Source organism: Pseudonaja textilis, chromosome 2 (assembly GCF_049901715.1).
Source record: "Pseudonaja textilis isolate UNSWEBS1 chromosome 2, rPseTex1.2, whole genome shotgun sequence".
Classification (NCBI taxonomy): domain Eukaryota; kingdom Metazoa; phylum Chordata; class Lepidosauria; order Squamata; family Elapidae; genus Pseudonaja; species Pseudonaja textilis.
The window spans coordinates 30978257-30991000 of NC_141991.1; the positions used below are offsets into that span (position 1 = coordinate 30978257).

The following is a 12744-nucleotide window of genomic DNA, read 5'->3' on the forward strand; positions in this document are numbered from 1 at the left end:
TGTGAACCTTGACATCTGCATGAAAGGGGCGTGTGTGACCAGAGTGAGGGAAAAAGAGGGATGGTGTCTTGATCTGATTATTATGTTAACTTATATTTTCGGAGAGTTACCGGTTTCATTTAGTCACATTCCTTGGATCGGATGCAGCAAAACCCTCTGATGGAGTGAAAATAACACCCCAACCATCCTTCTGTCCCTCTGCACAGGACCACAGGTGATATTAAAGAAGGGATGTTTGTGTATTTCCCCAGGGGGATCGGTAGCCACCCTCAAAGGCCAAGCGCTCTCTCTAGGGAAAAGCTGAGGACTCCGTTTTTTGCACACTCCTTTCCCCGATTGCGTTACCTCTCCCCTCCTCTCCCCCCCACCCTTGCCTGCTCACATTTTGAACTGCCGACGCTTTCCTGCCCATGCTCAGCCTGCTTCCCCGGGGTTTTCCCCCCTCCCTTCTCTCTGATGCTGCGGGGAGGAGGGAGAACCCCCTGGCTGCTGGCTGGCTGGTTGGCACACGCCGAGTGGCAGCAATGCTCAACCCTGCCCGCCTTTAAAAGGCAGCTTCGGCGGGTGTGGAAAGCAGGGCAGTTTGAGCAGGTGAGGCAATTCGGGGCTGCTGCCTTACCGTCAAAGGGAGGAGGGGGGGGGGGCGTCGTGTCCCTTTAAGAGATGCGAGACTTTCACCGAACCGGGGATATATTAAAACAGACAATCGGCACCGGGTATTGCCAGGCTGGGCTTTAGCCTACGGTACATGGTCTGCTTTTACTCAGGCGCGGAGTACCTTGGAGAGCGAGCGATTGAGCGATTGTCATTCCACGGCCGCCGCTCTTCCAGCAGAAGTGTCCGGGGAAGCCACAAATTATCTCCAGATCGCTCCAAAGGTCCAGCATCAAGCAGAAGGGCGACGAGAGGCTCGGGAGAACGACTGAAAGGTGAAAATGACGGGGATTTTCCGTCTCACCATCCTTGGCTACTTTTATGACAGCCTGTGAGAGACCCGGAGCAGAGAAAAGCCAGCTTAGATGTCTTTCTAACAGTTGGACGGAGGAATCCGGCCAGCGAGACTGTGGTGGGGCGCGGGAGAGAGACGCCGATCAGCCCATCTGAGACGCCTGGGGTTGCCTTGGTCTTCAGGAGAAGACATCCCAAGGAAGTGGAGAGAGAGAGAGAAGAAAAGACCATTCTTTTGCTTGCCCCGGGGGCCGAAGCGGATTTCTATCGCCTCCCACCCCGACGCTGTGGTCCATCCAAATGGATTTGAAAAAGTGTTAAATCTTTCCAATGTATGCTTCCAGAGCGCTCTGCTTTGGCTTGCGGTACTCAGGTAAGGCAACCTTTCCGAGACTTCAAGACGCAGCCGAGCGCAAACCGGGGAAGAGCTTCCTCTCCCCACCCCCTTTAGCTTGGGAGGATTTCGGTGGAGTAGGAGAAACAAGCATCGGGCAGGTTTGGGAGGAGCCGAGGGAGGGAGAAGGCGAAGCATTCCTCAGGAAAGGCAAAGAACTGGGGCGATTTCCAGAAAATAAAAGTTCATTAAAATGATGAGCTTCCCCCTCACCCACCCCCGTCTCCTCTCAAGATGGATGTTAGGAGGCTGAAACTGGAAGTGGGGGTAGATAAGGGGGGAAGGGATTTAAAAGAATGCCTTCCATGCGGTTCAAAGATCATAGTAAGGGGTTCAGAAGCTCTTCATGTTCCTCCTTCCCACCCCTTTCCCATTCTTCTTTTGCTCACGGCTTAGCTGGTGAAAAATAAAAATTTAAAAAAAAAAAGTTCAGGTTGAATTAAGGCACTTGAAGGATGGAAGTCTCAGCTGAGGCTCGTCCTTTTCTTCTTGGATATTTGTTGATGTCGTAAGCGAACCCCTCCCTTGCAAAGCAGGGTGGAAGATCGCTCTCTAAATCGATCTGGTTCTGCATGGGTTTGGATATGTGACGACTGTAGGATCGCAGGGTGCTTTGTTCTTGGGGGGAGGTGGGTAAAGAAGGAAGCAGAGAGAGAGAGGTGATGGGTCTTTCATTTGGAGTGAAGTGAAAGTCAGAGAGAGAGAGAGAGAGAGAGAGAGCGCTGTGAAGCTATAAAGTAAACTGCTGTTTACTTGGGCAAGTATATTAGATAGGCAGAGAAGGTGATTTAAATGGCAGCTGCTGGAGACAATAATCTCTTGCCATTTTGCAATATTAAGTGTCTCCTTTAAAAAGTTGGGCTTGATCTGTCCTCTTTCGGACCCACAGCCATTTTCAGACATCATTGTTAAAAGATGCTTGAAATAGTTAATTGCAAAAACATAGTTACATCTCGGCTTGACATTGACACACTGCAGTGGATCAGAGGGTGCTTCTTTTCTGCTTGACCAAAAACAAACAAACAAACAAACAAACAAAAAACCCAGAAGGGTGATTCTTTCTCAAACACCCCTCCCTCCACTTTCTCATTTTAGCCTTAGTCTTAACTGCCTCCAAATTAACCCTGAGAATCAAAGGAGGTTTCTCAGAGTCTGGAAGTCTTGTCTCCCCCTCGTCTTCAAAACAAAAAAAAACCCTGATGCTCTGCTGATTGGGTTATTAGAAAGAAAATGCCACCTTGTCATTGGCTGACTAAGGAGTCTGCCCGTGGTTTGATTAATTTGGCAATGTGAAAAGCAACAGAAGGAGTTGTTCGAAATGCTGGACGGTGCACGGAATAACCAACCCTTGGCAGGCATCGAAAGCATTGCAGAGAGGCAGTGGGAACTTTATTTATTTCTTTATTTATATTTGTCAATTGCTTACAAGATAATAGGTATAAATATATACATAGTTATGAATACATGAAATGGGTACATATAAGAAAAATAAAAGAAAAAATAGGACAGGGACGGTAGGCATGTTGGTGCACTTATGCACGCCCCCTACAGACCTCTTAGGAAAGGGGTGAGGTCAATAGTAGACAGTTTAAGGTTAAAGTTTTGGGCGTTTGGGTAAAAAGCTTTGTGAGATGCATTCACATGCATGCATACACTTTTACATAGAGGCCATCTGAACCAATCATCAGTGCAACAGAAATGAAATCAAGGGTTCACAAACCAGGCCTTGACAAAGAGGGATCTTCCATTTTGGGTGGGGGTGGGGATAAGCGCATCTTCCCTAATGTTCATTCAGACTAAGGCTCTTTTCTGTTAATTGCCAAAGGGCACACAAATGAGTTTTTGTGTTAGGTGAATTTAGATAAAATACAAGGCTGGTGAAAGGTGGCGGCTTGGTTTGGCTTGGCTTGGCTAAAATGGGGGAAGGAAGCATATGTTTCTGAGAAACCCGTTACTTTGCTTGGCAGACCAGATGATAATAAAATTTTAATGGCTTGAGAGTTGAGCCTGGTGCAGTTAAGTATGATACTGAAAGGTATCAGAATTCCCAAACTGGCCAGGAAGATTATATGCAATAACTTTCAGCCGTACAGCCAGTATTTTATGAAGCTCTGAGATTGTACTTTGATGTATGCAAATGGAAGAGTTAGTGCTATAATAAGCAATCCTCAATAGCAGAAAGGATGTTGTAGGAGTGATACTCCCATTTCCTGTTCAACAGAATATAACAAGGAGAAAAATAGCCTCAGATGGACCCCTTGTGCCGCTTCTTGTTGCTGTGTGGAATAACTGTTGAAAATGAGAGTTATCCTTTCAGGCGGTTGACTGTCAACTGTGCATATCCACAACAGAAACCAAAGGAAGTATTAGTGTCACTTACAGTGGACTATTGAAAACCTAGAGGTATAAACTGCTGCAAAGTATCAATGGCATGGTTAAAAAAAAAAAATAAACAACAAGGCATGAATGTCTAATCTTCTGCCTTCAAATGTGCCCTCCAGAAGACCAGCACATCAGTGTGACTTTTGTAATTCAAACCAAACTCATCAGCTGCAGCTTGGTTTCTACTAGCCCTGGGCTTTTTTTACAAATAAATTTCATTTATACTCCTGAATTATTTAAAGTTGGCGTAGAAGCTGGTCTCAAGGTCTCTTGAATATGCTCTTTGATATGTGAAAACCACAGCCTAGATGAAAGATAGGAAAGAACTAATAGACCTGAAAGGAACTTAGAAGGTGATCCTACTTGGTGGGAATGCTAACTCTTGCCTTGCCTTTTCTTCAGAGAATGGCCATGGTGTCTGCAATGTCCTGGGTCCTGTATTTGTGGATAAGTGCCTGTGCTGTACTGCTCTGCCAAGGGTCCCTTCATCAAACATTTCAGCAGCATCAGCATCTGCCCAGACCAGGTAAGATGATTCACAGTGGATACTGCTAGAGATGCCAGAATAGGCCTGTGAGTATGTATGATGTGCAATCAGCTCACATTTAAAAATCTGATAACGTAAGCACCTCAATGTTTGCTTGTCTGGAAAGGGAATACAACACTTATTTAGGTTGTGTATTTGTGTCTTTCCCCCTCTCTCTCTGTGTGACTTCTTTTTCCTACTTTACACTGGAAGCTCACTATGGGTAACTCATACCGTTTACAATTCAGTCTTTGCTTAATGCACTGTGATATATGTGGGGGTGGATAGAAAATTAACCTTATTAAAAATCACAGGGTACAGGACTTAAAGTATAGCTTTTATTGACTGGGGAATGTGTAACTGAGGCATTAGATCCCTGTATTAAAACCAAATATCCGCAAAGAGACCAGTGCCTAAATTGTGGGTCTGGGAAAGGTAGGAAAAACCAAAGAGAAAACAATATCTTTCCCAATGGGTATATTTTAACACCTTGGAAGACCTGTGAGAAAAATGTCAGAGAAAATATAAGCATATGTTATACATGATATGCATATTCTTAGTTCTATTTGTATGCCATTGTACCATTTGGACTTACACTCTGGTAAGTGAGTCTCTAGTTGCAGATTATCTTTTGGAGACCCTTTGCTTTAATTCCCATGCTGTGAAAGTATTAGTTCTATTAAAATGATGGCATAGAGTGTGAACAACAGTGAGCCGTTGCCTGAATTTGTCACAGATGGTGATTTATGGTCATTCAATGGGAAGTATTTCTAAAGATGCTTGGAGGTTGAAGGAAGGAAAAGGATATTTGTGTTGGAAATAGAAATTGATTAAGGTAAGATTGCGTTTAAGGCATTTCGTTACAACACTATTCCTCAAGTGGAGATCAGCTACGCAATATTTCAAGACTGACGGTTTGTTTGGGACTTGCTTCATGGCTTATGATTCAGGGAATGATCAATCATAATGATCAATGATGAACTATATAAGACCACTCTATTGGAAATTTGGCTTTGGAAAGAAGGCTTTTGGAAAACAAAATGATGATGGTGGGGCTTGTTTGTTTGGACTTTGTTGTTCCAAAATGAAATGACATGATGCCATTTTAAAATGTGCTCTCAAAGATCATATGGATGAGAATGGATGGATGAAAGCATGAGTTCCTACAATGTGGACTGAGAATTTAATGTAGGATTCAACTTCGGACTTCACTGAATCTCCAATCCAAAATGAAATAGTCTGAGGAAGAATGACTAACAATAATTCATAAGAACAATAGAAAAATGATTGATTGAAAACTTTTCCTAGATAAGCTCAAAAATGACAAGTTGCACTTGAGCACCCATTTTCTCTATTGAAACAGTACTAGTACAGCCATAATTTTAACATAGGAGAAAATCTCAATGAGTTGCATTTGATGTATTCCATTTTAAGCTTTAAACATTGATTGTTCATGTATGACTTTCTACCTCTAATGATGAAACTGACAATTATTAGAACTATTTAGATGTTTTTCTTCTGAAAGAACATCAAAAGAAGTGTATCTACCTATAGATACAGAAAAGTGTTATATGGCATTGACGATGACACAATGGATTAGCAAGTCCATAAATTAAAAAAAAAAACAGTGACAAGGAAAATGAGGTCTAGTTTTTGCACAATCAGGTGAAACAAGAGAAAGAGAAAAACAAATGAGGGATAGATATTCTTGTGACTTGGAGTATTCGCCTAAGCTTGAAAAATTGCCTCCTTTATTGAAGTAGAAGAGAATGGCATAGAATGCATACAGAAGGTGGAAGAAATGGGAAATATGACGTGTCTTTCACAGGGGCTGTGATATAGATAGAGTGAAGATTTTACAACTGCCTCATCACCTGCTTAGGAACAGCAGAGCTGTTCCTCTTGTGAGACTTTGAAGCAGTCAGCCTGCACCCTACATGAGTAAGATTGATGGTGTTCTGATCCAAGGCAACCAATTTCAGTCTCTCAAGAAATAATCCACTACTCTGACAGATGAGTGGAATTTGACAGAAATGCTCATGATGGTTTCACATTGCTATAAGTCTGCAGAGGGCAAGGCTTTGAGGAACCTCTAGAAAGATACAGCTGCATGTTTTGTTTTGTTTTAGAAGGTTCTGCTGGCATAATGTGGAAATTGTGCATGCAGACACATACACATTGGTGATCTGACTGGATAATGCATATGGGAGATATACCCAGCAACCAATGAAAATATGCTAATATGAAAACGAACAGAGGTTTTTTAACATATTCAGCTTGGTTTCCAAGCATTTGCTATTTTTCAGACAGATATTATTAGGAATTCATCATTTACCACTTTGACTTAGCTGCTGTTTAAGGAAGATTGAAACATTGCAGCAAGATAGGGGGAAGGAATTAAAAATCAGACAAGTTGGATAAATAGATAATTTTTCTAACTCATGACTGTTGTTTTATGACACTTTGCTGTTTTTAATAGAAAAAAAAACCTTAATTGATTGTCAGCTATATCTCCTCCTCCATCATCATGAGCTACAATATTTCACTGCTAGTTTATAATCATTGTCAAGGTCCCTAATTTATAAGAAACAAGAAGCCCTTCCAAACAATCGAATTTGGGACTATCAAAGTGCAAAGAAATGCAAGAAGACAACTTGTCTTCTGCATCCTTGCCTCTGTAAATTAAAGATCAGTGTGTAGCATGTTAAATATCATCAGATGTAAACAACTTCTATTGTTCTTGAACTGAACTGTAAATGAGATTCATAAACATGGGTTAACTTTTATTTTTAAAAAAAAAACCCTGAAAGGTTAGTATAGCAAAATTAGAGCACAATGTTCACTTGTTTTAATTAAATTGTATTTGTGCAAAAACATGTAGGCATGCTTGATAGTTTCTACTTCTGCTCTCAAAAAACAAGCTTATCTGTGGGGTTTTCATGATGAAACACCTGCTGTTTCAATTCCATGGCTCCCCTGTAGTGGTTTTGTTTGTCCTGGTTAGCACCTGGCTTTCTGTTGGATCTATCCAACCTTTCTCTTCAACCCTGAGTCCATTGAATGGGAAACAAAAAAGTACTTAAAGGGAATAAAAAAAGAAAAAGAAATTGGAAGGGTCACCACAGGCATCGTTTTCTTGGTTTGCTTAGCACATGCTAGCTTCAAATATCTGTGATGCAGTTTTGATGTACAACGTCCACTGCAAAAAGTAGCAATTAATCTTTTTTGCTTTCATTTTGTTACCAATGTAAAAACGACAACATGACAGTTAATTACCAACCTCAGCACTTGCAGGCTGCGCTTGCACAGTACATGCACTCATGAGTACCTGAAATTTGCCCATTTTGCTTGATTTTCTGAGTTCACAGAACATACTCAAAGAAATCGTACAAACTGCTTTCAGAATACATGCTTAGCTAAAATGTCTTTTTAGTGCCCAGTAAAAAAAAACAAAAAACGGGGGGTGGGGGGTAGATTGGCTTCTTGTTTTGAAAGTAGAAGACTTGTATCACAGCTTCCCTTGTTCTACAGAATTCCTTAGGAACATACAAAGTGGCTAAATGTGTATGGAGATTCTCGGTCATCCAGGTCATGGTTGTCCCGAAAGAGAAGCTTCTTCTGCTCTTCTTGGATGAGAAGCTAAACATCTTCAAAGAAAAACAAGAGAGTCCAGTTGCCTCTTGAAAAAGCACCTTTGGTACAAGGTGGCTATTGTTATAAGGTTACTTCATATGCAGAACAACATATTGACTACTTCAGGGGTGTCAAACTCAAGGATGTGGTTAGATCTGGCCCACAGGTCTACACTGGAAACAGCTAAGGACTGGCCTCTGGTGCCTCAGCCCCAGTCCCAGGCCAGCTGGGTGTTGATCTAAAGCTTGGTGGTGGCCATCCAGACTGGAATGCAGTCAGCCTTAGATCTGGGGAACTGCCCTGGAGCCCGCAACGGGTCACCCCTGCCTCACCCCCTGGGCATGCACTGGAGACAATGGATCCCCCAACTCTGCCCAGGCCACCAGAGGTGCCCCCCCAATGTGAGTGATATCAATCTGGCCACACCCATCTGGCCATGCCTACCCAGTCAGCTTTGCGCCCCCCCCCCCGCCATGACCCCCTGAGGTGAACCATAACCCTGATGCAGCCCTTAATAAAATTGACTTTGACACCCCTGGGCTACTTAGATGAATTGCTGTGCCTTTTTATAAATTGTAATGAAAGCTGAATTCAAGGTTTGTTCTTTATTTGTCAGGCACACCTGGAATCTGCTATACTTGCTCTGATAAGTGCAATAAAAAGCCTGCTTTTGGGTAGGGGTATAAAATTGCACAAGGGGAGAGCAACTATGACCACCCAAACAACAGAAGAAGCCAGAATCAGATATCCAAATATCCAAAGGCATTAGAAGCACAGAGGAAATTAGAAGTACAAGCACAAGGAATGTTTAAAAAAAACCATCAATCTACTAGTTACTGAATTAATAAACAAGAGCAGTCTTCTCCAAGCCAGAGCTTTCAAAAAGTCCTGAAATATAATTCTCATTATCCATAGCTAACTTGGTAGGAGATAACAAGATTTGTAGTTCAGTATATCTGGATGCTAATATATTGTGGAAGGCCAAGCTGGAAGGATAAATTATTTCTTAATTTTTCACTTTAACCCCTGGTAGAATAAAAGAGCAACAGTGGAATAATTATGATAATCTACCTTAGAGTTAGAGGATTGACTTTTATTTAAGGCTGTTAACCTTTTGGTTTCAAAATTATGGAGCAGGGAGGCAACAGGTAGATGGGATTGGGTTGTCTTTTAGAAACTTCACTGTCTGTAACATGTAATATGTCAGCCTTGGAAGCCATTTTTCTCTTGGGAGCTTTGAGGCTGCCACATTCAGTGCCTGGGAATTTGGGAGGGTGGATTTCATAGTGGGGTAGAAGATTAGACACAGCAACATTCAAGGAATGTTGCCCTGCACCTGGAGGGAAGTGATTGCAGGGATGTCTCAGTTGGGATGAAGATTTGATTGGGCCATGTGATGGACTGATGGATGTGGTGCATGGATCTTTGATTTTCTTTTGGGAAGGGAAAACCTAGAACTCTCAGATTTGGGTTTTCCCAGATGTGCCAATATGACAACTCCAATAAAATGGAACTTTGAGGAAATGTTTGTCTCTGAGTCAATTGGTTTGGAGTTGGTTAGTTGGAACGTTGATATAGTGATGGAGAAGTTTCTATTGCAATGCATGATAGGAATATTAGTTCTAATCTACTTATTTTGGTGCTCTCTGTTCATATTGCCCATTGTAGGAAAAAACAGGGTACAAAGATGGACCTTTTTGACACTCAACATGATGAGCTTGAATGAGCCTAACATCCATAAATGGTGGTTCATTACATAGTATAAACCCGTCATCCATAAGGTGACCAACTTTTTTACAATGAAAAGGAGGACACAAATAAATAGAAGAAAAAAAACAAAGCCACTTGCGCACAGCACACTCTCTCAAAACAATTCTCCTGTGTGGAGCGCATGCATCTCATAATCGCGTCTCGCTGCACTGTACCGAGCCTTGATGAATCGTCATGTCAAATACAAATACGTCACTTCACACACAACGGATCGGATCGGCATCGATCAAATACAGAGATTTACAGATTAGTCTTCAAATATCAAAAAGGAGGACATGTAGGAGGACACTTTTTGAGAGAGGACAGCACTTAAAAAAGGAGGACTGTCCTCCCTAAAGGAGGACAGTTGGTCACCTTATCATCCAGGAACATGGAACTCTCTTGTTCTTATTTGCTCATCCTGGAAAGGCAGCATTAATTTTACATTTATTAACGTGAGTACGGTTTGTACTTGACCTGAAAATTCACAGAATGTGCAAATCTGCCCTAAAAGGGTGAAGGCCTTAAATGCCCAGCCTGTCCTTTCTGGTGCCTTGTCATTTGCAATGTGAGATTCGTTTTCTGCCCCTCTCCCACACTGACACGTCAGGCTTGGCTTTCTTCAAGTGTAAATTTGGAAGCCTGGGTGATTCAACCAGATCCTTTCAGCACTCAGAGCTGTTTGTGTATTTGCTGTCATTATTACAAGAAGGCATGGCTTTGATTCTTCAGGCCTGAGGAAATTAAAAACTGACAAATGCATCTCTCATAGGTGAGATCTGCATTCTCTTCAGATGCTTGCCTTTAATTATTAGCTTGTGTAGACTTACCATGTGAGTGAAAAAGGTATATTTTCCACTTAAGAATAAATAATTGTTTTTTGTCTTTCCTCTTCCTGCTTTGTACCGAACACACATATATTTTTAAAAAAGAATACATTTTCATTTCTAATCCATCACAAAAATGAGATTTGCTAAGAGCAAAGTTTTGCCTCCTCCTGGGATTTTATATTTTTCACTAGCTTCAGTGGCTCTAAACAGAGCTGTTCTGTATTGCTAAACTTTATTTAAGAATTAAATAGTGTGGGGAACTCCATCCAGTTTGTTTTGAGCATGTAATTGCAGTTTAGGATACAGCATACATTGGTGTTATGTTTTCCTTCCCCCCCAAAATAAATCTTGTTCTGTTGAAGAATTTTGGCTATTAATGGAGGTGAATTAAGTTACTAAGCAATAGAACAATCCATTGCAGTCCATGAACAAAGAAGTAGTAATTTGCGTAATTTGGAATATTCTGTCTAAAATAAAAGGAAGAATGAAGTATGTCCATTCACTCTCTATAAATGAATGTTTTATGTCTACTAAACAACATTCATGTGCTACTGACCTCCTTTTTCTCTCTTCTATTGTTGTAATATCTCTACCTCACTTCTTTCTCGTATTTGTAACTTCTAAAGAGAGGAAATTGAAAATTGAAAATTTGCAGAGGCGTCTGCCTATCAAAAACAGCTCAGCAGCAATTGTAAACTCAGTTTTATTATATTGTCTGTAGAATCATGTGATAAAGAAGAAGGTCTACCTGGATATGTAACTGAATCCCAACACCAGGAATTTAGGAATAGTTTTCCTAAAAGGTTACAGATGAAATCTTATTTATATATTTGCATGGAAGTCCAGTTAATATCAGTGCACTATTATTTCTAAGAACTCTTTTAATTAAGATTATAAGATTCCCTTTTATATTAAGGGAATCTCATCAACCTGATAAGATTCAGTGTTCCCAAACTTATAAACCGTGGTTTATTAGAATAAACGTGCTGATGGTACACTTCTCTCTTCCTTTCCATTCTTTCCATTAAATTTAACAGGGCAACTATAGTTTTAAAGCTTGTTGAAATCCAAATCAAACTAGAATCAGGAAATTGTTTCTTCACACTGATACAAGACAAACAGGTCATACTATTATCTCTCTTTAGATAAATACACGATTATCTGTTTTTTCTATGAAGATAACAGCTGTAAATTTACAGAAACACTAAAGGTTTAAACATGGGATACCTTTTAGAACTTGTAAAGGATTGGCACTTCAAATATTTGTAAGTGTGTCAGATTACCATAATTATACCAGACAACAGAGTGTGTTATTTCTTTGGGATCCTTCCAAAGACAGTATGACACACAGGGGTGTCAAACTCATGGCATGACATTGTCATCATGTGACATATTGCAACTTTTTTTCCTTTTGCTAAACTGGGCTGGGCATGGCCAGGTGGTGACACATCCGGCCCATGAGTCATGAGTTTGCTACCCCTGACATAGGAGATCCCTCAAGGAAGGGGACTTTCTTTCTCAAAGAATCCAAAGCACAGTCTTATATAGTGAAATTCTCTTATTCTTCATGGACTTGTATTAGTCTTACTTTAAAAATAAAGTGGTTTCTGGATTTGCAAGTTGAGCTTAAAAGAAACTGCACATGTTTATTGTGCATAAAGGAGGGCCAGGTTTTCAGACCTTCATGCTCAACTCGCAATATCAATAAGAGGCATGGTCACACAGTACTTAGAATGCAGTATTGCAGGCTGACTGTTCACTGCCAAGAGGTCAGTCCTGACCAGTCCAAAGTTGACTCAACCTTCCATCCTTCCAAGGTCAGTAAAATGAGGACCCAGATTGTTGGAGGCAATATGCTGACTCTGTAAACTGCTTAGAGAGGGCTGTAAAGCTCTATGAAGTGGTATATAAGTGCTATTGCTATCAGAGTCAGCCCAAGGATATGATATCTAGGGCAAAACCTTCAGGAAGTTTGGGAGTACAGTATGGGAGCTGCCAGTGTTTAACTAGCTTTGAAACAATTTTAGGTGTCATTTGTTGCTAAAGCAAATCAACAGCATGCACGGGGAATTACACAGCTTGCTCTGTTTTAGTCATCATTCCTCCAGTCCTTAAATGCCTACCGAACCACATGGAAACTGGTAATTGGCTCTAATTGTTTCTATTGTAATGATGTAGATATCAATATATCAGACTGTAAATTCCCCAATTTTGTCTCCTTTAGGCTGTATTAGAATAGGTGTTCAGATTTTGTTCTGCAATGAAATATTGCTTTGTTGAAT

At 41.0% G+C, this 12744-nt stretch overlaps 1 protein-coding gene across 3 annotated transcripts in view; it reads left to right on the plus strand.

The window, feature by feature from the left end:
• The first annotated feature begins 404 nt into the window (after window positions 1-404).
• The window catches only part of TAFA1 (TAFA chemokine like family member 1), a 452039-nt gene continuing 439699 nt past the window's right edge, over window positions 405-12744 (plus strand). The window contains exons 1-3 of one of the 3 annotated variants that reach the window (XM_087923643.1): window positions 527-591; window positions 768-1321; window positions 4127-4250. In XM_087923643.1, coding sequence (XP_087779769.1) covers window positions 1283-1321; window positions 4127-4250 — 163 coding nt within the window. In that variant the 5' untranslated portion in view covers window positions 527-591; window positions 768-1282. The other 2 variants (XM_087923641.1, XM_087923642.1) reach the window with 2 other exon arrangements.